The 27,869-nt window shown below is 41.2% G+C and overlaps 1 protein-coding gene across 8 annotated transcripts in view; it reads right to left on the bottom strand.

Annotated features, from left to right (window-relative positions):
- Nucleotides 1–2,350: 2,350 nt before the first annotated feature.
- MAP4K4 (mitogen-activated protein kinase kinase kinase kinase 4) overlaps nt 2,351–27,869 on the bottom strand; it is a 151,648-nt gene continuing 126,129 nt past the window's right edge. For 4 of the 8 annotated variants that reach the window (XM_031605192.2, XM_090127658.1, XM_031605196.2 and 1 more), the window contains 12 exons: nt 27,329–27,504; nt 26,694–26,814; nt 25,354–25,545; nt 22,866–22,983; nt 22,426–22,596; nt 18,158–18,301; nt 13,206–13,340; nt 9,894–9,994; nt 8,997–9,146; nt 8,219–8,378; nt 6,140–6,279; nt 2,351–5,530 (listed from right to left, as the gene is read on the bottom strand). In XM_031605192.2, coding sequence (XP_031461052.1) covers nt 5,447–5,530; nt 6,140–6,279; nt 8,219–8,378; nt 8,997–9,146; nt 9,894–9,994; nt 13,206–13,340; nt 18,158–18,301; nt 22,426–22,596; nt 22,866–22,983; nt 25,354–25,545; nt 26,694–26,814; nt 27,329–27,504 — 1,692 coding nt within the window. In that variant the 3' untranslated portion in view covers nt 2,351–5,446. The remainder of the gene's footprint in view (nt 5,531–6,139; nt 6,280–8,218; nt 8,379–8,996; nt 9,147–9,893; nt 9,995–13,205; nt 13,341–18,157; nt 18,302–22,425; nt 22,597–22,865; nt 22,984–25,353; nt 25,546–26,693; nt 26,815–27,328; nt 27,505–27,869) is intronic. The other 4 variants (XM_090127671.1, XM_090127697.1, XM_031605199.2 and 1 more) reach the window with 2 other exon arrangements.

Here is a 27,869-nt window from a genome sequence, read left to right as displayed (position 1 = left end):
CAATACTGTAAACTGAAACTTTTCCCAGTCTGATTTCCAGGTTCAGCCATGTGAGCATTGTGGATTGAACCAAGGATGCTGTTAGGCACTCTCAGCCCTGTTGTCCTTGCTCTGTTAGAAACTGGAATTGCGAATTCACCAAATCACTCAATGTTAAGCATGTGAAGAACTCAACTGAAGCTGGCTGCTGGCCTACATGCTTGACAGTTTGCATGAGTGAATGCACTTCGCTGAGCCTTAGTTTGAATGATGCCACTGAACACTGTGTGGTGTAAAATAAATCACTTCGTAAAGGGAACCCAGTGCTTTCATTAGCAGAAAACTGAGATTCCTCCACTGGTTCATTTTGAAAAAACTCTATTTTATTGGAATGGCAGACAATAAATGAACTAACGCCTAACCCACATTACTCCATTTTAGAAAAAATAGCTTTAAAAAAAACCCTATCATTGCAGCATAGTAATGATAATTGCAGCTTAATTACCCATAACTGATTCTTTATGCCCCGAAATAATTTATTCTCCTTTTATACTTGTCTCTGATAACCATTAGAGTCATTACAACTGTGAGTCTGTAATTACATACTTTGCATTTTAATGTTCTTTGCCACTTCATCCTCTCCTCCTGTCTTTCAGTTAATTTCATTACCGAAACAGGGAGAAAATTTCCACTTGGATTTTCCAGAAGTTCTTATGATTTGATCTGGGGAGGTCTGGGACTTCATGAAGTCCAGGGAGACAGGTCTTCAGACCGAGCTTCTGCACTCACACGGCTGCAGCTCCCCCAGCTGAGCTCTTCCATATGAGCTCTGCATCAGCGTAGGCCCCATCACCACAAGTCTGCCTTCAGGTTTGGGACTAAAGCATTCCTTAGAGGTTAGAACACAACTAAAAGCCTGGGAGAATGAGGGCTATGGCTGTGTTTATGTTTGAAGTAAACAGATGCTTAAGGCTGCAGTGGAGTTAATGCCTATAGCTGGGTGATCCCCATACATCAAAATAGACATCTTAAGCATCAAAATAATTGTTTTTTAATCACAGAAGGCATCCTCTGAGCCTTTAACTTGTGTTAAAGAGGCACAAACCCCCAGCTCCTTGAACCAGGTGCTAGTCCATGCTGAGCTCGGGTGAGAAATGGGCCACCATCTGGGTGCGTTCACTCTACTTTTAGTAAAGCTGATGCCTTTGACCATTTTGTTCCTTTGTGTTCTGTGTTTCTTACTTGGGCCTGTCTCACCACTGCCACCTACCCAAGTCCCACAGAGATCAGCTGCTCAAATGCCCTCATCTTTTATTTCCATCTTCCTGTTGCACACTCCTCCACAGGAGCATGAAAGTGTTGCATGCTATGGCCTGTGTGACCCAAAACCCCAAAATCCAGGGCTGCTGGATCCAGATGCACACCGTGTGCTCCTGTGCTTGACTATCTAAAAAGTGTTCTAACTCAGTGAAGTATTCAGCTGGTGACGGACAATGAAGGAAAGCTGGCAGCTGCAAGAGCAGCTTGCTGGCTCCTACAGCTCTCTCAGTTCAGCCTGTCTCGGTATCTGATATGCACAGAAGCGGAAAGCTCGAGGGTTTCAGATACCTTTGTCTGCAGGAAGCAAAGGAAACCCTGGAATGTGTTTCAGCTCACAGCACCCCCTTGCCTTCAAAAGATTAAAGCGGGTGGGAAGGCTGGAGGCCGGGAATGCAAGTTGCCCCCTCCCTCCAGCAGAGAGCAGCCTATGCAGAAGGAAACATCTGCTGCTTATCTCCACTGAGAAAAATAGACATGGTCCATGGTGGAAAACATGCATAAAGGATAACAGGAACTCTGCTGGCACACACAGCAGCCTTGTATCAAACCTGCCCAGTAATCAGGGCTTGGTGCTGAGAAAGCCTGGCTAATTTCTTGGATCTGTGCTTTTAGACCATGGGAGAATCTGGCCCACGTCTCCAGCTCATGGCACTCCCTTAGCAGTATCTCATCCCAGCCAGCACCCAGCTGAAGGCTGGAGTGAGGTGGGAGGGCACATACACAGCACTTCCAGGCTGTCCCTTAGGCAACATCTCTTCCCAAGCTGCTGGCCACATACCAGTGTTTCTAAGCTTCTTCTTTTTTCTTTTTTTTTTTTCTTAAAGGAAAACTCTAATTCTCAAAAGAGCAATTGAACCATGAGACAGGGCTTTCTGGAAAAAAAAAAAAAAAAAAAGAATTAAAAAAGCCCTCAAAAGCCCAAGTTTGTTGTCAAAGTCTCCATAAAATTAAGAGATTTGACAATAAAGCTTTTGTTCTTACACAAGCAATTGGGCAACGTGCAGCTTGATTTCTGCAGCCAGCAGATATTCAAAATACTTTCCACATACGATAGGTGTCAATTTGACTTTATTTAAGGAAAAACGGGGAAAAAACAGTAATTTCCATAATACACAGAAGACAAGTTAGATAGCACTGCAAAAAAAAGGCTGAGTGTTTTACTTGTCACCAGTCTGCTTTGCAGCTCTACGATTAGTAATTTTAATGCAGTTTGTCATTTTGTAGTATTGTTTAGCATCTTTATAATCAGCAGAACCTGGGGTTATAAATCACAAAAAGTGTACTACTACTACTATGAAAAACTAAAAAACCCACAAAAATCACTTTCAAATAAACCATAAATATGTGATGCACATTAGTGTAACAAAACCATTTTTGTAAACATTTTCTCCAACATAACATGTGCATAAGATAAAAAATAAAAACACTGCAGTCATACAAGTTAGGGTTACTTTGACTTAAAGATACAGAAAATTATTACTTATTAAAGCTTAAAACTAAACCTAGGAGCTTTTCTTTTCTTCTTTGCTTACAAAAGCACTGTTTAGAGTTCGATGTCTGTATACGTAGTGGTTTTGTAATACTGGGTTTACCTTGCCATATCGCTGTCCTGGCACTTCTACGGAGGCGAAGACAGAGGGAGCTTTCCCCCGGGAGCCTCCCAGCGCCAACAGCGTGCATCCGTGACCTGGGAATCCCTAACAGCACTGGAGCATCTTCCTCTGGGAGAACAGCATCAGCTTTCAAGGACTACATTGATTTTGGAGCACAGAGCGCTGGAAGAGTTAAATCACGCAGACTGACATTGGGTCAAATCAGCTGGGATAAGCTACACTACAGGGCCGACGTGTGATTACACCCGCGTCGCTTCTCCGTGTCCCCTTTAGTTCATGAGAGTACAAAAGGTTCATCGTTCCTCTGGCTGACCGCGCCAGGCATGAAAAGAACACAACCTTCACCTTCAACACTATCCAAAAGTCACACGGTTAAAAAAAATATTTCTAGGAACTCCTCTGCCAGCAAATGTAAGGCTTTCTTGAGTTTTAATTCTTTTGGTGTGTGGGGTGTGTGGGTGTGTGTACATGCACTCGTGGTACGCATCTACCACTCACTCTTACACTGTCTGTGACGTTCGAAGGAGCCTTCAGCAGAAACGCTGCTCGGGTTTGAAGGATTTACAGCAGTCGGATTGATATCAAAAGAAAGTTGGCTGAGTCTCAGCTCCGCACAGCTCGTGCTCGCGGCTGGGCGCCGGCTGGCTGGAGCACACGTGCTGGAAAAGCCCTACCTGCCATGCCAGGAGAGAAAGTTCAACGCAGCAGAAGACAAAGCCCACGGAACACTGAGAGCCTGTTCACTGAATGAACAGCTTAAGGCAGCTGTCAACAAAGTACCCCACCAAAGGAATAATAATAATAATAATAATTAAAAAAAAAAAAAAAAAAAAAGGCTGAATCATGACACTGTGCATTATTACATCACCAACAGATTATTATACACTCAAGGTTTTCTCAAGTAATGAACATGTAGCCATTAAACAAATTATTACTCTCAAGACATTTATTACAAATGTCAGAACTTATTAATAAAATAAAACTGACTTAAAAAAAAAAAAAAAAAAAGAAAGAAAAAAGCCAGAGCTGGGATCTTACATCTAAACACAAGTATACGTTGTTTTTATGAATAAGCAGTATTAACTACATTCTTAAAAGAGTTTTAGTGCATTGCATTCTTAAAAAAGAAAAACATCACCGCCCCAAAATGTTTCCTACAACATTTAACAGTTTATAGAACTAGCCTAGTTATTTACCTGCCTGTTGCTAAGCCCACATGTTAGAAGAGTGAAACCTCCGGTTTTAGGCTAAATTCAGACTTCTATTAAGGATGAAACTGGTTTAGAAAAACGCTTGCTTTCCAAATTTAGTCAGCAAATTACAATAATCAGTGTCTCACTGCCATAACGCTACGACTATTGCCCCAACGGCCCACTCTCTCCTCCTGCTGAAACTTGCTACACGATAACAGTCAGAAACCTTTCAATCTGGTAGTTTTGGTATTAAGATTAAATTAGACATTAATGGTTTTCATCTAAAAATGTATAAACTAAACCACCTCTTTTCTTTTACGCATTAAAAACAATGAGGTAGGCACAAAAAATAAACATATGTAGTTTGGATTTTATTTCTTTTTTTTTCTTTTTTTTTCTTTTTTTAGTTCTGCGAGTGCAGACTGTGGTAAAACTGTTGTTGCACTTCTAGGTTTAAACAAAAATTAAACCTTTAACTGAGGCAGTGCTAATACTGTGACATAACCAAGTTCTGGCCTAACACAGAATCATTATAGAAAATGAACTTTTTTTCTCTTTTTTTTTCCTGTTTTTTTCCTTTTTTTTTTTTTTTTTTTTTCCTTTTTCCTTTTTTAACCATCTGCACATATTTCAGGCAATACCTGGTACACAGAAAATGACTAAAGTTATTGGCCAGGCCAAAAGAAAACTGCAGAAACAAAAAAAACAAGAATTCCTCCCTGACCCCTTCCCACCCTCCCTGTCCCCAAGAAGAAGTTCTCCATCCTAGTCACTGCGTCTTTCACATTTTATAAATATTAACTTCTTAAAACCTGCACCTTCCTCTTCGTCCACGTATTGTCACATTACAAAAAAAGAAATGTCAATTAAATACATTGTTAACGTTACTAGATAGACTAGATCTGCCCTTCTGTTTCAGCCTTTCTGACTCTCTACACCACTTCTCACCTTCTCTTGCCTGCCTCCTGTCCACTCAACAGCATGTTCATAGTAAATCTGTTTTGTTTTCCTTTTTTTCCCCCCCTCTGTTTTAACACTAACAAACAGAGTCCTTCAAAGCCTAGGAATCCTGGAGCTGAAGGCAAAAAAAGACCTGTAGCTTTCTAGCGTGATCCCAAACCTCAAAGACACTGTAGCACCTGATGGCAATATCTTTACAGCACCAGCTGCCTCGCAGCCTCAGTTGAAAAACAAAAAGAAACCTAACACCAGTGATGCCTGCACACACATTTACACAGAGTGCTGCATTAGTGCAGGTCTGTACTCCAGTTGAAAATAATTCCGAGTTATGAAGATCTCAGACTCTGGATGTCAGCAATTCCTCGCCAAAGCCCATTGCTTCTACCAGCTCAGAAGAGAAGTCCTGCCAAGGGTCATGAAATAAACTTGACTGCTTCCACCTGACCGTACGGAGGCAAAGAAAACCTGTGAAGAAAAGAAAAATTCAACAGGTAAGGAAGCAGAGACTTTCCTTTGTCTTTGCTGCCTGTGACATCTACAGTTCTGTACTGGGTCTGGCTGAGATGGAGCTGACTTTGTTCATAGCAACCTATACGGTACTGAGCTTTGCACTCATGGCTAGAAGAGCACTGCTAACCCACTGGTGTTTTGGCTGCTGACAAACAGTGCTTGCACAGCATCAAGGGTTTCTTACCAGGCCTCTTACTCCCAAAGGCTGGGAGAGGACAACACCTAGATGGTGGACCCCAAATGATCAAAGAGATATCCCATACTGTACGAAAGCATGCTTGGCAAGAAAAGCTGACAGAAGGGAGGAGGGATGAGGACATCATTGTGATGGGAAGAAACTGGCAAATTCCTTATTACGCTTGGCTTGCACAGCCAAGCTTTTGCTTTCCTTATTAAGCTGCCTTTATCTTGATCCATAAGTCCTTTCACACTCCTTTTATTTTGTCCCCATTCCACGTGAGAAAGGAGTGTTTGGCTGCCGGTTGGGGCCAACTCACTGCAAGCACCCGCTTAACGTACACATTTATCATCTTGGCAAGAAACAGGGATGGGGGTGGATTATACCTTGTCATTACGTTCACATAAGAACTTGAGTCTTTGTGCCCTTTTGTGCATGAACACACCGTCCAAGTGTCCAGTTTCTACCGAGCGTATTTCGATCGCTTTTTCTCCCCAGCCCATAATCTGATTGGATCGAATATATGCTGTGGAGAAAAAACACAGTACAACACAGCCCGTTAGGACAGGTAGAGGGCAACACAGAGTAACTTTTTAAAAAAGCAGAGGAATGTATTTAAACACTGTAATTAACAATGACTTGCCTGTACATACCGTAAAAACACGCAAATGCTCAGAGTGCTATTTCAGACTTCAGCATTTTCACAGTGCCCCCAAAATAACCTTTTTTTTCTTTTTATTACCACATGAGCTGTACATGTTAATAATGTATTTTGTGCCTGAGCACTTATGACACAATAGAAGCTTTCCAGCCTTCAATTAAATGGAAGGAACACTGAGTTTTACAAAGATTTTTCCTCCCAAGTTTGGCAACGAGACAGGTTAATTAGGTGTTGACAAGGAGAAAACAGAACCCAAAGTTTAAACAGACAAAGCCTATCCGCTCCAGAACATCCCCAGCACCATTTCAGTGTCTTACAGTGTCACTTCCTTGCTTTGAAGGAGTTTGTTGGCAAAAGAAAAAGAGACAGAATGGGAAAATTAGGGGGAAAAAAAAAAAAAAACCTGTTAGCCGCCTTTAATAGGAATAATGCTTCAAAAATCTGCTTTCCTTCCCAAGAAAGCCAGCTGGCCTGACAAGTACTCTGCATATTTTAAAAAAGGTTCATATTAAGCTCTCCAAGTGGAAGTACTATTATTTGTCCTTCTGCTTTCCTTCGCACACAAATAAATTAAAAACGAGCATTTATTCCTCAGGGTGTCACTGAGGGAAACAGATTAGTACTGGCATGAGGAAAAAATCTGTTCCTGATAGCATTAAAAACTGAATGAAGGAGAAAGGCACCAGCATTATGAGAAGGTATATTCAGAAAGAAATTTGATGGATAGTCTTAGGAATGCTGCCAAAAATAACATATGGGAACTTAGTGAAGAATAAGCTGTTGCCTCTGATTTGTATGCATACTGAAGAGAAAAAAATAAAAAGAAGCACAACAGATCTTAACAAGGAAAATTTAAAAAGATTTAATTTTATAATACTTTCCCATTTATGTTATCTTTTTTCACATTAATTTTCAGTGAAATTAAACCAAATTATCTGCTACAGTACAACACATGTCTATACCAACACATATACCTTGTGCCAGAATATTTTTACATATGTCACTAGTGATAACTGAGCCAAACATTTTATTAGAATTGTCAGACGAGATATTCTGATGGTATCAACTGCCTCTGTGCCATTTACTTCACAGCCACTTCAGTCCCCAGGGCTCTACAATTTGCCAGTTGATATAATCTGCTTGCTTTCAAATCTAGTCAAGAGTTAAATGCAGCAGAGTGAACATGCCATGCACAAAACTTCTTTAAATTTCCTTCTTCCATGTTCCTCTAACAGCAGCAGTAACCTACTGATCCATGCATCCATTCCAAAACAAGCAAGCTCAATGTGTCTGCACAACAAAACAAAGGTGTAACCACAGCCCATGCCATATTCAGCACTGAAATAAGGCAGCATAGGCAGCAAGAGCACCTATACCAACAGGATATACCAACACAAAGATAGATAAGCAATCTGCAGATGAATTAGAATAAACCCATCAAATCAGATAGTATTAATATCCTGTAATAATATCCTGTGTGCCACCTTACATATCTTTATAGTTAATGGTTTTCCTAATTTTGCTGCTGTCTAGGAAAAATTCTGTAATGGACTGCAAAGATCATGTTGTATGATAAAGGAGTTTTTTATTCCTGAAGTCCACAACACGTTTGTTTGCATCTTGTTTTAAAAAACTCAACATGAAATGGATTCATACAATTCCTCCAAACTTTGTGCAGCTGTTTTTTAGCAATATTACAGCATCGCTTCTGAATCTGAGGTCAAACCTGATGCATTTTCCTTCTGCCCACATGCACTCCCACTTTCTCACAGCACATTACATTTGATTCTGTCAGGGCACTTACCAACTGAAGTTGGCATTTCTCCCCACTGCAGAACCACATCCTTGGTGATCCTTCCATATGTGTTTACATAAACTCCTTCATCCTCATAGCAGACCAGTAGCTCCATTCCATCCGTATTTGGGAGAATTATGATTGCATGAGGTTGGATACTGCTCTGGATCTAAAGAGACAGAAGTGAGGACAAAGTCTTTTTTTTTTTTTTTTTTTCATTTTTAAAACTGAAGAGCCCGTGCTGGGGGAAAGGCCTAGGTGAATTCTGATTTTTGTCTGATAGCAGATCAAGGATACACACTAGAAGTGCTAGCCCTCCCTCCAACTTAGACTCCCTACACAGTGACAACAGATAATCAGAAAACTTTAGGGAATTGATTCTTTCATCTTAAGGCAGACATCTAAAAACAGGAAAGATGAACTTCTCTGTAGGAGAGACCATTTTTTTTCCACGGGCAGAGATGAAGCCACGTGGCTTTGCCAAGCTTGCTGAATATCATTCATACTGCCACTTTCCTTGCAGCTGACTATGCGCTATGCACGCTACGCACTCAGCCATCTACCTATCATCCCTGAAATCCAGATCTGAGCAGGCAGCTCCCAGGCAAGGAGATACATTGACCCTGAGGACAGGACACAGGACAAGGCCCTAAGCCACATTTGTTTGTCCCCTTCCACCTGGTCCCACTTCGCACTGGGACAGCCTGATACATTTTTCACCTGAGAAAAAGGGGGGAAGGGAAAACCAAAAGGAAAGAAACTCTGCCACCCCAGGAAGAACTCTTACATGTGTTGGTAGATAAATATCGTAGACTGATCCTGAATCCACATCAACAGCATGGAAGCCAGCACAGGAGCCATAAATGACTTTTAGTCTCTGACCCTCTTCTACAGTTAGATCCACCAGCAATGGCTTATGTACCAATTCACCAAATGACTGCAAGAAAACAATCAGTGAGATTTACTTTACTGTTTAGAACCTAGACAGGTTTTATAAAAGCATGCTGTTAATGCACAATTGACGAGTCTACTCCTCCAGTAGGCCTTTGGCCTCCATCCACCAAAGCAGTTAGAGGCTAACATCTTCCACAGACAAGGAGAGATCGCTCAGCACCCTGCTGCATTTCAATCATGTAATATTATACACTCTATTCCCTGGGGTTTACTTTCGTCGGTCTGTTTGTTTTCAGTAAGAATCACCCTGAACTTTTGGGAAAGCAATTTGATACTCCTGTAGCATTTACTTCAATCTGCACAACCGGCAGTAACTGATTGTCTGCAAATCAGTTTGGTAATTACACCAAGGCAGCTAAATTCATTTTTGCTGTATTCAAAAGATAACAAAGCTGAACATAATCTAATGACATCTTCTGCTCACATGAAGATGCTTAGACTCAGCTCGCTTCTCTTGGCTTCATGTTTTATTTATAGCAAGGATACAAACTGCTGTGATTTTGTGTCGTTTTGAACATTCATTTATGCTTGGTTGCAATTCAGCATTCTAAATACAATGCCTCTCAGAGCCAAACCTCCCGCATCCGTAACTGAGAATATAAGAAATTCAAGGCAGATTTACCAAAGAAGCTGTACCACAGCCATGACAAAATGTCAGACCACTTTTGTAAAAGGGGTAACTGTAACTCAATATGTAAAAACCCAACAGATGGTTGAAATATACTGTTACCTTAAAGGCCATAAATTTGTGGTATGGCTTCGGCGCCCATGCATAGACTTCCACAGAACTCTTCAATGCAATTACCAAGAATTTGATTCTTTCATACTTTACTGAAATTAAACCAAAACAAAAATTAATTCAGTAATCAGAAAGCGACGCTATTTCCCCATATTTACACAAGTTTGAAGGTTTTTAGTAATGCTTCATTTTAGAATTGCTAATTCTAAGCAGCTAAGTATTTTGACACATTTATACCACAAAAATTGTTACTCTTGTCAGTAACTGAACCTGTCATCACGCTTTCAATGACTTAGCCAGTACACACTTATTTACACTTTTCTTTCCACATTAGACTGTGCCAGCTCATCAAGAAAACAGTTTTCAGGCAGGGACGTTTCCAATAAAAGAAGCCAATGACTGTGGTAGTTTATTGGCAATCACAATCACAGCACCGGCAGTGGTATTTTGAGCTGACGAAAAAATTCCCCAGAGAAAAGGAGGGGAAAAAGGGAACTGAAGTGAAAAGTTGAGAAACGAGTCCATTTCAAACAACAAAAGGTGACTTTTTTGTTGTTTATTGCCCCAAAGAAAAACTGTTACCAAAAACTTCATAGAACATGACTAGGTGGCTGTCAAAAAGCTCTTCCTCAGATGACAGTTTAAAGGAAACAGGTAGCTGAGCAAACAAGGTGTACTACCTGAGCTGTCTCCAACTGACCTTACCTCTAATTCTCAAGTGAAACACGAGCTCAAGTCACCTTAGTGACAATTCTGGTGACAAATTTTACCTTCTGCCTAATGGAGAAGTTTGTAGAGGTGTGAAGGAGTCAGGAGTTTCTCGAGGACAGTTCAGAAACAACAACATTTTGCAATCTTTTTTTTTTTTCTCATTTGACAGACAAATGCAACAATTGTAGCATTTCAGCCACAAAATGCTTCAAGGAAGTACTACACTAAAGACTTGAAAAATAATCACAGAATTGATCAGAATTAACACAGGTCACAAAATAGCTGACTTGCAAATTCTTGTATATCTCTCTGTTCCCAGTCAAACAGCTGGCAAATGTAACCATCTCAAAAAGCTCTGTTTACTACTACTTTATTTTATTTTTGTAGGAGGGAACTGCACATTTAGAAATTGCCATTCTAGCAGTGTGGCTGGATCCACATTTGCAGCTGCTATCTTCATTTGTGTGGAAGAGATTATGGGGACTTTTAGAATATTGAGGCTTGTTAACCTGTTTCTGGTGCTCTTTTTGGAGGAGAAGAATGAAAAAAGCATTATTTGGATTACACTTATCTCAGAGGCTTTCTCTATCTCTTCAAGTATTAGAGGAGTGGAATGCTTTTTGAAAACAATGAGTAAATCCCCACATCTCCACCTGCCATTATTATCTCTTAACCAAAACTGATTTTGAAACAGGGCTGGAGCGAAGAATCTCAGACTTGTGAGAAGAACATTTCTTTAATAAATACTATTTTAACGCTATTTCAGATATTAGGTTAGATATTTACCTAATGTAAAAGTCTGCAGTTGTTATCTATTGGTAGGCAGTAGGGAGACAAAGCTATTACTTGCTCCCCCTTTTATTCTGCAGGAAAGCAAGAATACTGAGCTTTAAGTGTTAGAAGACTTGACACTTCAGCAGACAAAAAAAGCCTCTCAACCTCCACAGCTGTACCGATGGAAAAATAGAGCTTTTGTTCAGTTTTGTCTGACTTGCAAGACTTCTTGGAATATTTTCTTGGGGAAGAAGGGGATATTGAACAAAATCACCTTATCTGTGAAAGGAAACCTTTGATAATCCTCACTCTTTGCTCTGGGTGCTATCTGGGAATTCACCCAAATCTTAAGTTTCAAAAGAGCGATTAATCACTGAGAGGAGCCAAAAGTTGCCTGAAGCAACTGAGATCCATAAATACCACTTCAGCTTGATGTCTGAAACTGCACTGCATCAAAGAGACAAGGAAGCGACCAGTGCCAGCTGCCTCTCTGGCCACCTCCAGTCTGTAAGCACAACTATTCACAGGGCTCATCCTTCTTGGGAACTGAGGCACAGCTGCCAAAGGGGCCTCTCACTACCTGAAGAAGTCTACTGTATGTTCTTGGCTCAGAGGGAAGTTCAGTGCCAGGCTGGAACAAATCACCCTTCATCTGGAAAAGAATGTTCTTTGTTTCTCACGCTTCCCTACTGGAAAGCCTCCTTTCTATAGCTGTTAATGTATTGTTAACAGGCCACTTCGTTATGCTGTTGACACCCTGGGATATGATACCAGAGAAGTACATTATTAATTGTTTTTGGGGTCAAGCTCAAGGTTCAGCAGTCACTTACTGCAATAGTTATTGATTATGCTCTTCTGCAAGAGCGTGTGCATGACAGAAACAGCTCAGTCTGACTGCTGCTTCTCTACATTGACTGACATGGCTTGAAAGAAACTGAGCTGGCTCTTAGGGGACAACCAAACCAAATGCAACACCCAGGATCCATTAAGATGCATCACAACACTGAAGCATAAGAAAGAGCTCTTAGTTCATATCCCCACCTGCAGGGCAGCAGGCTCACTGCACATGGCAAAAATGTGATACGTCTTGGACTAGCTGTGGTGGAAGCTTCTAAAGCCAAATCCATTCAAGCAACTTAAGGGCACTCAAAAGGTGCCTGCCTAGTGAAAACACACTTCATCCCCATAATCCCACAACTGTACCGCAGTGGATCTGAGACAGCATTAGGGAAGTTCATGAGCTAAAGGGAATCAATGAATCATCCTGAAGTTAAACATATGCTTCTGTTCCCAGATGCCTCCCCAAAGCTCGTGCACTAACTGGGCTTGCTTTTTCCTCCCACGCTCTTCTTCTTCTTCTTTTTTTTTTTTCCACCAGTCTTAAAAATCTACATTAAAAATAAGATGTTTTTCACTCCATTCCAAAATCTGATTTCAGCATGGTAAAATAACAGGGAAACCTGTTGGTAGAGAGAGCAGCAGCTGGTTGACAAGAGACCCTCTGTCATCTCCAGGGTTTAACAGAGGTGGTGAAATGCCACAAGCCCCTACTGGCCCTGTCAGCCTTCTCCTGGAAGTTGCATTCACAACAGGAAGACAGATGGAGGATCTGTGCCTGCGCCAGTTTACAGCCCAGTATCTCATATTTGGTTTAACCCAATAGCTTGCTATCTATTCTGATGTTTCAACAGAAAATTTGTCCTTAGGTATAAAGAAAATAGTCAGAAACAGATCTTAAACCCAGTAGCTACATGCACTGCAGTTCTCTTTCTCAGTCAGCTCTTATCCAACAATTTGATAAATTCATTTGTTACTTACCAACTTTATAGTGCACACAGCCTTCCAAGTCACCCACCGTTGTCCAACCCTGTTTCTTTTCTACTTCGGGATCATTGTGAAGGATTTTATTTCTCAACCAGGACAGATAGTAAACTCGCAACTTGTTTTTCTTACCTAGCCACAAAGGGAGAAAGAATGGTTTATTTCCAGAGGAAGATAACTGCTAAAAAACCCTGCCCTGACAAACAGAAATCCCCACAGAACAAGACAAAAGAACAATGAAGGAGAAACTGCTGCAACCACTGAGATCTCATGCAGTATTTATGTCCACACCAGCATCACTCCAGACTCCACCCAAATATATGCTTTCTTGATAATCAATGACAGGGATGCATGGTATTACCAACTAAATACTCAAAATGACAAACCCCTTAGCTGCCTGGTTCTTAGAACAAAGCTACTAATTGAGCAGGGTTATAAACCCACAACAAAAACACCAGATTCCTGCACTGAGGTAGCAGCTGAGCCTCAACAATTCTTATTTGCACAAAACTTTAGGAGAACAGCAAGGTAGAATTTGAGGCTCCAAATTATCTGCACAAGCAGAAGAGAGTATGACTGCTTTGAAAGGAGGAAGCAACAGGAAAGAAGAATATGTTGAGGGAATGTTACAACTTCTGCACAGGTAGCAAGCAGGACATTTCCATCACTTACACCACCCTTAGATACAAAGTGATCAAGTTTTTACTAAGGCTGTTAATCATTCAACTGGTGGAAAAGTACAGCAAGAACAGTGCTAAACTATTCCAGCATTTAACCACTTTACAACAGTACTGAACAGTACTGTACACAGCCCAGAATGTAACCTGCAATATGAAAAGGCCTCAAATGCAGAGCAAGGCTCACAACTGTCTTTATCAGCAGCTCTTTTTGATTCTGGGGAGACCTCACTGCGGCCTTTCAATACTTACAGGGAGCTCATAAGCAGGAGGGAGAGCAACTTTTTACACTGTCTGATGATAATAGGGCAAGGAAGAATGGCTTTAAACTAAAAGAGGGGAATATTAGGTGTTCAGAAATAATTCTTTCCTCAGAGGCGGTGAGGGACTGGCACAGGCTGCCCGGAGAAGGCCAGGTCAGATCAGGCCTTGGGCAGCGTGATCTAGTGAGTGGCAATTCTACCCCTGGCAAGGGGTTGGAACTGGATGGTGTTTAATGTCCCTTCCAACCCAAACCATTCTATGGTTCTTTGATTCTTTAATAACTAATGGCCAATACAGCAAGGCTGAACTGGCAAGAAGGTGGCTCTAGTGCAGATATTCAAAGCTTGTCCTCCTTCTTCCTCCTTCAGCTGCTTTGCTGTCCAAAGCCACCACAGTCCTGCAAGTGAAACTAGAGGTAAAGTAGAGAGATCATGTCTGCTCTGATGAGGAACCAGTACAGAAGGCTCCATGAAGTCTCTGTGCAAGGAAAAAAAATAAGAAATGCTCACAGGGCCCCAACTTGTCAGTGGAGTAGCTCCATGCCAGTGCTCTGGTAGCTGATGAGGATGAGCACACGGCATCAGGAGTTACAGGTTACAGCAGGACAAGAAGTCTGAGCATTGAGAGCATCCTGCTGTTCTTGGCTGGATCCTAGAGCTGGCACCAAGCCCTTGTTCTGATGGCAGAGGACCCCTGACACAGCTAGGCTCCTCAGGAAAAGCAGCTGGGAAGGCTGGGGCAGCATATGCAGATGCACAGCTTGCAAACAGGCTGTGCCATTGACTCCAGCTTTTTCCTTATAAAAGACACAGTCTGAAAAATTTTCTTTGGGATTACTTTGATGGGGAAGGGCATGGGGAAAAGAACAGGCAGTTACAAAATGAAAATCTGTTCACTGAGCTTAAAGAGGAACTGGAGACCTGTTCTCAACTACTGGATCTGCTCCTTAATTTTAAAAGCCTCTCTTGCTTTGATGGCACCCACAGAATGTGAAGCAACATCATGCTGAACTTGTTTATCCCTACTACAAATGTGACGGCTCATTTGGCAGTAAGGGAACATATGATTTATTGTCTGACTTCATATTTATCAAATTTGACAAAGGGATAAAATCCCACTGCTGTCACAGCTCTTAGAGATCTGGAAATGGAACCAGAGCAGTATTCCTGTAAGTTCTACTTTGGACAAAAGTAAGGTCCTCCCATGAAAATACTGCAAATGACAGCTGTAGAGATCCTTTTAGAAAAATTGGAATAGAAATAAGAGTACAGACCAGAAAGCACTGTGCTTCTGGGCAAGGAAGAGCTCACAGGACACAACTATCACAAGTTTCAGTTGATCAGGAGAACAAATTATCTCCCACTTATTTCTTTATATGACTTTAGCTTCCCCATAGCTTAGTAAACCTTAAGACTCAGACCAAATAGTGCACAAGGGAATTTCCCAGCACGTGGCTATTTTTTTTTTTCAAGTTCACATGATGAGCAGCAGGGTATTTCTCTCCCGCTGGAAACATTTTCATAACAACAACAGAAGAATATCTGAAGTGTGTTCCCATTGTGTTTTAGTGTCTAGACCACAAGGAAAGTCACAGGACAGGAAATTCCTCAGCCTTCCAGCAGGCTGACATGAAAAGAGCACAATTGGTCAGCTAAATAAACATAGTTATGCATGTATTTAGAGTTACATGTTACATTGATTTTAATATTTATACTGGAGAGGGGAATTAGATCATTTTGCTTGTAAATCCGCAACGCTCAATTTAAACAGCTCTCAAATATCTGCAACTTCTTTTTTCTCTTGTCTAAATTTCATATGGCTATGAAATAAGAAAGAAAACTCTGTTCCCACCATTAAATAAGCTGATTATTGACTCCGAAAACTCCCAGCTCTGGTTCATCCACAGACATCATTTCAAATGCAAAGCCTCCTTTCCTATGTTGAGTTTTTGTTTTTATTGTTGTGTGGTTTTTAATTACCAGGCATACAGATCCCAACCAGTTCTTCTACACCGTCATCCTTCCCTACATTCCTGATTGCCCAGATCAGCCAGTTGTGCTTATGAAGGCTCAGGGAGCCACAAAGGGAGCACGTTCTGTAAGCAGGTCACTAGTCTCTCTTACAGCATTCCTATGACTCTCAGCACTGTATTCTACCTGAGCATCCAAAACTATGTTTTTGCCTCCCAACAGTATGAGCTAAAGAACTGTACAGCTACCCTGCTTTGACCCACAGTTTTCTTGTACCAGCTGTAGTAGCTCAGTACAAAAGCTTTCTTGTCAAGGTAAGTTTTGAATTTGAGAACTATATTGCAGGAACAATTGGTTTCATGTTTTCAAACTCTGAAGGGTACACATTAAAAGCAAATTTTAGGTGACAATCCCCTCAAAACCCTACTGCACCACAACTTCTTACAGTGTGGTGACATGTAAGAATAGCCACCATAAACACACTGATTCCTGAAAAAGCAGATGGAACATCTCTGGGAAAGCTGTAGACTGAGCAGAAATGCCTTTTTCCAGCCTCGTACTTCACTATCCTCCCATAAAATGCAGGATACGGGGTGGAGACAAAGCCATAAAACAGACAAAGATCAGCCTGTTTCTTAAGGGTTAATGTAGCGTGTCTCAACAGAGGAAACAATAGTTCTGAAGGAAACAAAGAAAACGGATGTGTCAGGGTTCTCAGATCGTGACTGACGCAAACATAAATAAACCCAAAACAATTACACACTAGATTTAATCACAGACACTTCTGTTTGTGTAGAGTATGCTTCAAATCAATGCATTTTGCACAAGTTGGATTATACAGTATTTTTGTTTATAAGGTCTACTATAGAACAAACTATCAAATGATGCTTTTCAAGTAGCTTATATTTTTAACGTACTGTGGACACACGACAGGTTGCTTTTTTTAAACACTCTTTGCTTCATCTTTTCTTTTTAAACACTTCACAACACAGGTGGAGCTTAGAACTAAGTATGACAACACCAACATGGGCATGGCTCTTTTCAACTGGATTACTGTAATACATCTAACACATGATCTAGGTGCGTGTCCTTTTGTACAAGAGTTGGGAGAGACTCCAGCAGGGTAGGATGAGCTCGGAAGCATCAACAAAATTTTTAGTGGCTCCAATGAATAACATGGACCACTGTGCAAAACGTCATTTAACATTCTCTCCCTCAATAGCACAGCATAGCAAAAACTCATTTCCCAAACAAACCAAACCAAAAATAAAGTAAATGGCTGAACACCACCTGTGAAGAAAGATTAACAGTGCACCACATCAAGTAACTTAATGGCAGAATAACCTTATGCAATAACTCTTTGGAGCCAAGGAGTCTGGAACCTTGAGCTTTATAAAACACATTTTCCATCAGTGCACACAAAACAAACACAGCAATCAGCACCGCCCTTCATCTCTCATTGCTGAATCGTCTGCAGTTGCATCCAGTGAGAGGCAAGGCCAAAAGCTGCTTCAATCTGCCTCCTCAAAATGGCAATTTCCACATTGCGCAAATATTGCGCTCCCCACACCCCGTTAGACATGCACATTCTCTTTCTCTTGTCAATCTTAACTATCTACTTTGCAAGAGCATTTATCATTATACATATTTAGACATACAAAATCTCTTTAAACTCCAGGACCAAATAATGTTTTGGTTAGAAAGAGGCCAGGTTGCAAGTAACTGCAGCAGAGGGGTAGAATGTCACTTCTACAAACTTCACAAAACGTTAAGTACAGCTCTGACAAAAGAATGTTTCCTCCAAACCTATAAAGATATTAGAAGGAGGAAGGACAAGGGGCAAGCATGCACAGGCTACTATGGGGAAAATGATTCACTCTTAGAAACAAACTGCAGATTCAAGAGAGGCAAAATGATGGAAAATCCAATGACTTCATTCAAGTCAAGACTTTCCCCCTCAACACACAGGCTGTCAAGAAAAGACTTTTGCCATGCCATACAAGATGGAGGAAAAATCACATGGAACAGTTAACATTACCGGAAATTGTCACCAAGACATTTAGCCCTTCAAGTACATCCATTTGCTGGAATCTTCTTCGATTGATGAGTGGATAAACCTTCCCCTGACCACTTCTGTCTAGCAGCATCAGACCACTTTCCGTGCCCACTAACAAGTTCACTCCTAGATGAAACAAAAAGAGATCCAAGTTAGTAGACAGATTTTCCATACGCTGTGATGAAATTATGCCTTTACATAGCAACTGACTTGTCTCGAGCAAGTCTAATCACATCTGAATGACCTCGACTTACTGCACATTACCTGCACTCAGAGACTGCTGACACCAAATTACAGTGTACAAGAGAGTGAGAGGTTGGAAGACCATTGGGAACTTTCTGGAGCATCAGTTCCCAAACAAAATGTCACACTAACATTGGAGGTGGGAAGGGGGGGGGGGGGTGTGGCGTGACAGAGTACCCAAGGTTATATATTCTGAAGGACATATTAGCTTTGATTAAAGGGGTTGGTAACAGGATGCTGTATATAAGGACAAAAAAAGCACATCGCAGGAGCTTGGGCTCTATTGGGAGGACTGGACTGTAGTGCAGCCCTCCTGGTAAAGAGACAGGCACGGGGCTGGTCTTCATCTTCCCAACAACCTTTTCCATCTGAATGTTAAATCTACAGAAATTATATTGTGTTTCCATCCATTTCTCCTACAAGCCAAGCAATTATAAATGAGGAAGGTCAGCTTCTTTTTACAAAGGTGTACACATCCACTGGAAACCTTATTAAGAGTATATGGAACCTTGGTTCTTAAAGCCAATTGCATTCTATTTGTGTATATGTATACATATACTCATATGGCATACCAAAAGGCTTTAAAATCTATTAATATGTAATTACTTTTAAATTTCATAATTTTCATAATTTATGACACTACATTTCATAAATTTCATAATTTATGATAATAAATTTCATACATTTCAATAATTATTACAGTCCCAGAGTCCACAAATTGTGAAGAGGAAGGTCAAATACAGTACAGAGAATGGAACACAAACCACATGCATGGTTTGATTTCCATTACACTTCTCTGTTGCAATCTCAATGTAAAACTTACTATCCTTAAGCACAGTAAAATAATGAAACAATAAAAGAGAAACTCACAGAAGATAATCATAATTATATTGCTTAGTGCTTTAATCTCTGCACAGACAATCTGTAGATGTAGTCTATACAAGTGCTAATGGTCATACACCAACTCATCACATAACAAACCCTTTCTAATGCAGCATGTGACCCATAGGAGTCTGCATCTGAGTATAGCCTGCGTCTATAGCAATCGTTTGCCTTCTCAAAGCACTGAAGAAGCACATTACTCAGCAAAACTGCCCACCTCCAAGGCATATGGGAAAGCCACCTAAACATCATCCTCACTATCACATGTTGGAGGAGTTGGAAAAATGAGGGAACATTCACCCTATCCTATGGTGCACCTTTTCCTAAGGGGGATGAGGTGTTATGGGGGAGCAGAGCCACAGCCAGGAAGTGATAATGGTGTTCGGGGACTCTCAAAAGCCTCTGGATGGAAGAGAGAGACCATGGAGGAGTGACACATCATTATACATCTCCATTTTCCTCTCTCTTGCCTCTTCCAAATGTATCCTGGGCCATATCAAAAGAGGTGAGGCCAGAAGGAAGAGAGAGGCGATTGTCCTCCTATGTTCTGCCTTTGTGAGACCCTACCTGGAGCACTGAATCCAGGTCTGGGACCCCCAGAACAAGAAAGACGGTCAGAGGGCTGGAGCACCTCTTCTGTGAATAAAGGCTGAAGGAGCTGAGTTTGTTCATTCTGGAGAAGAGGAGGCTGCAGGAAGACCCACTGTGGCCTTTCAGTACTTAAAGGGAGCTTACAAACATGGAGGAAGACTGACTTCTTACACAGACAGACAGTGATAGGACAAGAAGGAATGGTGGTAAACTAAAGAGCTACTGATGTCTCCACTATCTCCTTTCCGCCCTCCTATGTAGCCCCTACACAGGTCTGAAACTGCTGGCTCCCACTGCACATCTCCGGGTGTATTTCAAATCTCCCATCTCCCACACTAGGACACATCCTCAAACCAGTAAATGGAGGAAGGATACAGGAAGAGTGAGGCACAGGGTGCAGGAGCACCAAATAGGCTAAGGGAGCACCCACCTCTCAGCCTCTTTCCTGCAGCTCCAGGTCTGAACAACTAAAGCTGTAAGTGATACAGCTTTGATACATATTTTTTACTCTTATTCACTGTGGTTTATAGTCAAAACAAAATCACACACAAACTGCTGCCTCTCAGTCCCTTTCTCTCTTTGCATATCAAGGCTCAGGTGCTTCTGCCTCCACCCTCACCTCTTCCTCTGCCCTTGCATCACAGTTGTCTCTGCTCTGAGTTGACATGTGTGCCCATCCCAAACTCCTTCCCCCTTAGCTATATCAAGATGAAACTAATGAGGTACCATGCTGGTGGCAAACAGTGCCTGTATTTTAAAATGCAGACATTGTCTTTGTTCACAGCCAGTCAGGTCTTCTTCTACCTGCACTCTATGATTAAACAGTTCTGATTTCTCAAACATGGAAATGTTTCCTGAAAAGGCACAGGGTCTCTGCAGAGTCTGGCTGTAAAAATCTGTGCTATTGCATCCATATCATTAACTTTCACCACTCAGTGCCATTAGAAATAGTGTCACAGAACTAATACAACCAGAAATCTACCAGACACTGGCATTAGCATTGGAAAAGAAAAACAAAGCAAAGGAAGTGTCTTCTTTTTAAATAAGAAACATCACTATAGAATGACCTCATTTGCTTAAAGGAAAAGGAAGCTAGAACTTATCAAGAAATAAGCATGTGCATCGAGCTTGGACCACCATCAGTTCAGCAATAAATGTTCAATAAGGAAGTGCTTTGTTACAGCTGTAAAACATCTCAGATTTTACACCTACATTTTAAATCACCGTAACAGTCAGATATATAGATCAAAGAAATATTAAACCATTAACACAAATTGCTATTGGCAAAACAAGCCAGATCAGAGAAACTATGAGTCATCTTTACTGATCCCATATGACTTCTCTTTGCCTCTCAGAGTCTGAAAGCTAACGCTTGCACAAGTTTCCTTGTTTTACCAGAAAATTATTCATATGAATACATGCAGAAGTAGCATGGGGGTAAAAATTCTTACCAGTAAACTTTGAAAATAAAGAAAAATGCAGATAGGAAGAGGATAAGGTGTTAGAAAAGCTATTTAACTGACATGGCTTTGCAGGCAATAGGGAAAGGTCAACAATGCTGTTCTGAAAAACAAGAAATGCAGGAAATTTTCTCAAAAGATAACTGAAATCTTGCAAAGAGCTGTGAAAATGTAAAGAAGAAAACCTACACACCATGTGACTCTGGGGACTGGCCACATCTCTTCTTCATAGTCTTTAAAATTACATGCATATGTATTTATAGTGTTGGCTTTAAGAATACTATATAAATATCTGCATGATATATACTAGCATCACTTCTTAACATCTAGGTAAAGAAAAACCTCAGGTGACCCCACAGAGAAGTTACGCAGTAGAGAAAAGCTTTCAGCCTGGCACTGTAGCAGCAGTTTCACATTGTAGCAAGCAACAAGCACTGCCCTAAGCCTTTCACCAGCACAGGATACTGACTAACTGTCTGAAATTGTTAAAAGTTAGCCCTTCTAATAAGGTCAGACATAGTGGGTCAGCTGATATCCTAACACTCAGCTTCTACATGCCATTAACCACCTTACAAGAAACAAAGCCAAGTCTCATGCTGGAAAGTGTTCCTCCTACACTTCTCTTCCTACATAAACTGATGACTGAAGTGGAAAGTCATCTTACGAAACACATCTTAATCAAGTGCTGTGGTATCAGCATCAAGATGGTTATTTTTGAAATGGAATACCCTGTCTGCAGGTGTAATATGCAAAGATCATCACAAGCTCCTCAAAGCTCCCCAAAGCTGTAAGAAATGCACTAGAAGGGGTTAGAGAGAGCTGAGTGAAGTCTGAACTTCCTTCCTACCACTGGAAGCATTTATACAGAAGAAATTGTATCAAAGCAGAAGCAACATATTGTAAAACTGTAATAAAAACAATCAGATATTGCAGCGAAAAGATTTACATGAGCATTGAAAAAATGCAAAGAAATAGCTGAGGTTTGAGAGAGAGGTTCTCAAAGATCACAAAGGCATAATGGCATTTCTGCACTTCAGCACTGCATGAGGCAAGTAAAGAACAGGTTTTCCTTACCCCATAAGGCAGCACACAGTATCTCAGAATTGAATCTTTTCTTGTATTTGCGGATCTCTGGGGTATCACTTTGTGGTCGTGTATTTGTAGGATTCACGTTGACAACTGATCCTTTCCGCGTTGGGTCTTGCCTTATTGCCTCTGATCTCATTGCTTCACTAGAAAATCCTACTGAAAAAAAAGAAAAGTAAAGCGCGTGTAGTATCCCTTAAGTGATGGATTCTGGCCATATATTGTTCACATCAAACAACTCAAATTGATAACTGAGAATATTGAGCAAGCCTTTCTTTTTGTAAGAAATGTAAATGGAAAAAGAAATAAAACTATGCAATCCACTGCAAATAAAATAAAAAGCATGATGGTAACACTTGCAGTACTTTAAAGAGCCACTGAAGTAACTGAACCCCTTTTCAATTGGCGTCTTCATCTATTTTACTTACCCACAGAAGTCACAGTTGTCCCACTAGATGGAGATATCTGTAGTAATCTGGGGTCTATAAAAGGTGTAAAGGAGGAGGAAGATTTGTGTTTCTGGAGTGTGTTACTAGCGGACTGAGTCTGCAATGTAAATTTCAACTTTATTAATATTAATGACAATAAAAAGCAAGGACAACAACAACCAACATTATAAAGTCACTACAGAGCCTCCCCAAGCTTTTATACTTCCTTTACAAATACATAATGCACTACAGGCACCACAACTGAACATGTACACACACTGCACATGTTACAGCAAAATGCATGTAGCTAAATCCTCATCTCTGTCACCTCAGCTGCTAGCAAAGATTTTTTGTGTGGCCCCTATGATCAGGCACAAAGTGAGGGAATGCCTCGTTTTGAAAAATCTGCTTAAATATATGTCCACTACCTTATCTTAAAGCTCTCTATACTCAACTCTCTATACTCAACTTCAGTATTTATGAAGAATTTCCTAAAATGAACTAGTTAAGAAATAAGTTCTGAAATTCGATCTCTTGGCTTGTGCAACAAAATCAGAACCATATGCAATCAAGCATTCACTTCTGTGATGGTTTATGTTTCACTGTCCATTGCTATTTGCTCTCCCTATTTTGTTTAACCTGAGCCTCTTGCCAGAAAGCTGCAGCAGGTTCTTCCACCTTTATTTGATAAAGCAAAATATTAAACCTGTATCGAACAAAGGGGCTCATTAGTGTGGAAGGTGTAGCAAACAGTGATATGGAGCTATGAATATGTAGTGAATAAAATCACTGGTGCTTGCTGAGTTATATGGTCTAAACATGAGAAAAAAAAAAAAAACATAAAGAAAGGAAGAAGACAAGTGAAACAATGAACTGTTAAAAGTGGAAATGGAACAACTTAAAGACTCTTGCCAGTTTAGTATAAAAGTGACAACACTGCACATTGAAGCAGAATGGGACAAGTAAAAATATATATGTATTATATACATAAAGGGTGTGCATGTGGGTGAGTTATACCAAGCAGTACTGGGTTTTTTGCTCAGTCTTATGCAAATATAGTTAGAGACTTCATCATCAACAACTAATCTTCAATCTCTGATCCTTCCAAGCCTCTACTCTGCACAAAAAAATAGCGATGGGTCTTATGAGCACATCACTCCCCTGCACAGCTAAATACCAAGAGGCTCCTTCACCACCAGCCACTGCCACTGCCTCCGCCTACCAGGCTGAATTAACCAAACCCTACACATTTATTGCTCGGATCAAAGGAAGGAACAAGCATATCTGTGGATCCATTGCCTGATCTCTGTAACCTACAAGAGTGTGCTTTTACATAGATCAAAGACAGATGAAGCATAACTGAAAATGAAATATTACACTAACTGAATTTCCAGGAGGAAACCCTCCCACCCACCCTCCTGTTATGGGGTTCAGAAGCATTTTTGAATCCATTGTAAAAATGTGCATTGCCAAGGGCCCACCCAACTCACTGCAATCCATTCCTCCCATCCCAGCACTTCTATACCTACAGGGTAGGATGGCTCTAGACTGAGAAGCAGCTGATTCTCTCCATAAGTTACCCTCCCCTTGTGCCACCCTTGTTTGCACAGAGGCTCTCCCTGAACAGCTGGCCACCCAGTGGGAGCAGAGCAGCCACGCTGGGCTCCTGACTGGCTGCTGGAGGTATTAAGGGGGGGAACAGTGCCCTCTGTTCACATGCGTGCATCTCCCCTGCTTCGAGGGACCATACGTACGTGAATGGCAGGGCTTATCTAGCAGTGCTTGGTGACAGAAGGAAGGCACTACTGCTATCAGTGCCTTGGGGCTAGCCCAGGACAGCAGGAGGGAGCTTCCCCAGTAGAAAAGCCCTGGTTCTCCAACAGACACAAGCAGCACTGGTAGAGGGCACGTTTACGCAGCTGCATTTCAGAGCACAAACGTTTTCCTCATTCATTATTCCAAAGCAATAATACCTAAGGATTTTAAAGCCTCATGGCTAACACCTGATGTGTTCATCCAAGCCCACGTGGTAAGTTTTAAAAATCCTTCCACGGTGGCTTCCTCTTCCAAAGGATGAGCTTCCACAAGCACTTTTATATGTGCTCAGCCTCTATTGACAAAGGCAAAATTAACTGCTAATTTTTAAGAAGCACACTGCTCACAATTAGCCTTCTCCCAGAATAAAACAGAATTAAAAAATAAAGAATATTGTCTAGAAAATACAGCAGTCAAGTTTAGATTAAAACAAACGCCATGCAATTAATGACTCACTAAGAGGAAGCAAAAATAGTAAACTGGCAAGTTTGGCGTGGGACTGCTCTAGAGTTAAGGGCTTCTTACAGAGAACTGAAATGTGTTATTTTGGGGGTGGGAATAAAGGTGACAGAAAAAAAAGCAGGGGAGATTGGCTGGAGTTCCTTTGCAAACTAGCTACTAGGCAATGCTGCTATAGCCCTACGAAAGCAGCCAGCTGTGGTGTAAGACATACCTCATTAGTAGTTAGCTTGTCCTGGGGTGTCTGTGGGGACATGGTGGGTGTCGGCTGGCTGGAGGATGGGGAAGAGGAGGTGGAGGAAGTGGAGGAGGAATGGCTTTGCTGTAAGAGATCTGGCAAGAGGTGAATGCGACCGGCAAAGCCATTGCTCTCATGATGGCTGGCACGCTTTTTGTCAACTGTACTCTGTAGAGAAAACAGGCACACTTGTCTTGCTCAAGTGCTGCTTAAAGGTCTATATCTCTAACAACCTCTCTCCTCTCCCTCACTCTTTCCTACCTCTTTACATTAGTTTTTAAATAAGCTGACAATCTATGCCTTGACATCAGGATTGAAGGGGAAAGTGGGCAGCATTACTTCAATTCTGCAAATTCCCACCTTTTCTGGCAGCAGAAGCTTACTTTGTGTGGTAGACTTGCACAGGCAGTTCTAGAAATTAATGTGAAAGCAACTGCACTGGTAAGTACTCCACCAGAATGCAGACAATCACATTGTGGGGGGTGCGGGAGAATCTCTTTCCCTACTGTTTTGTTTAAAACTAACTTAAATCCTACAGAGATATGAACATTGACCATCTGGTGAGTGCCTTCACCTAACTAAAACAATAAGCATGAAATCTTAATTTTCAAACCAGAGGGCTCAATGGAGAAATTGGCATTCAATTGTGAAATTCAGAAAATGTGATTATTGGAGAAACTCCTATAAGCTAACACGCTCATTAACATAAGCTCATTTAAAAGCAGGGAATTGTTATCTTTCACAGGCACACAAATGCAATACTTTCACAATTAAAAGCAACACCACAGCGCTCTAGCTCTGTCCATACTCCCTGCTTTAGCATCTTCTTGCTTCTCCATTCCCCCACATGAATTTGTGTGTGTGAGAGTGTGTGTGCTATCTGGGTGGTCTGTATGCCCTCAACTACAAAAGAATTTTTTTACAGCCCTGTATACTTCTCCTCCAGCCACCCTCCCAGTCCCACTCCTGAGAGTCACATTTGCCTCAGTGGTAAAACAAAACTAAACTAAGTTTCTTGCTCCAGGTACCGGCTCCACACACCTGCAGCTTTTCTACCATTCTCTCCCACAGACTTTGAGGTACTCTGCACGGTGCTGCCATGGGTGTCACTGGAAAGCATGCAAAACAGTAGCAAAGGGTGAAGGGCTACTCTCCTCTTTGCATGCATCAAACACCTTGCTCGTCTGAAATTCACTAGAGCTGTGTCTTGATAATACGAACAACGAATATAATGTAGAAACAGCATGGGTGAATGAGCGAGTGGGTTAATGAGCACAGAAAAGGTGCAACACTGCACAGAGAAGGAAAAGCAATACCTGTCGGACAATTAAGGTGCCCTCCTTAGAAGGAGTCAAGGCAGGTTCACTCTCCACATCATCATGGACAATCATAGTTTTTACAGACTCTGTTTCACCATTGCTCAAGTTCAGTGTTGACCTATTTGCCAGATAAAAAAATAATCAGGATGAGATAAGAGTATTTGTGTCCTAACTTCCACTCTCCACACCAAGGTACAGTCAAAATTAAATTTGAGGTTGTGACCAGAGTGGAGTATTTACATAACCTGCCTACAAAAGCTTCTCTCAAAAAAAAAAGTTAGAAATTTGTTAAACTCTGCTAAAACTACAAATCCAAGCAGAGAAGAGGGAAAGGATATAATTTACACGTAGAAGCGCAGTCCAGCCTACTTCACTGTGGGCCCACAGCACTTTCTTGAGGAGCTGCAAAGCTGATTTCTCACTTAGAGTAATAACTTAAAGAGACTTATCTGTTAACTTGGCTCCTAAATGCTTGATTTTGAAAAGACTTTTGGAATTTGAGTGCACAAGGCTGCTATGCCTTGTTCATAGGTTGCTGTAAGCTGACAGAACTAACGCACAAGCCCAAATGTCCAACATTCTTTTCCTTCAACCCCCTAATAGTAAAAACATAAGCAGAACACAGAACTAACACTGCTCGGACATCATCTGGTCCAGAAGTAGATTCATCTGCTCCTTCTTGTTCCATATCATCATCTTCTTCATCTGTCGTCCCTGACTCCTCACTTGAGGACGAATAATCTGTCACTTTATGTGGAGGTCGCACATCCTCTACTGCTCGCAGCTCCTTTGCCAATGCAGTTAAATCCTGATGGGAAAAGGAGGAAAAAACTGTGTTGCAGTCAACAGAAAATAGTTTGCAAGGCAGTCCCAATGAATGAGTGCCGAAGTTCACTCGTCCACTGCTGTGTTTCCATGGCACTACTGCTTCCTTTGATTTAAGTCTAAACTATTTTGATTATGACTTCAGTTTGTTCCACTATATCATATGAAAGACTTACATAGGCATCCAGATCTACTTTGACTCAGTGGTTGACTGCTGCAGTTCATTTTTAACTTTGCAGGTTAATAGCATCCAACACATGATACTCTTGGCAGCGAGACAGCAGAAGGAACTTAAGAGTTACTGAGCCACCCAAAGCACAGTGTATTCGGTCAATTGCACAGAGCTGA

This window comes from Phasianus colchicus, chromosome 1 (assembly GCF_987193195.1).
Source record: "Phasianus colchicus chromosome 1, bPhaCol1.hap1.1, whole genome shotgun sequence".
In the NCBI taxonomy this organism is placed as follows: domain Eukaryota; kingdom Metazoa; phylum Chordata; class Aves; order Galliformes; family Phasianidae; genus Phasianus; species Phasianus colchicus.
Note: the sequence above shows the minus strand (reverse complement) of the source record. Positions and strands in the feature narration are given on the sequence as shown.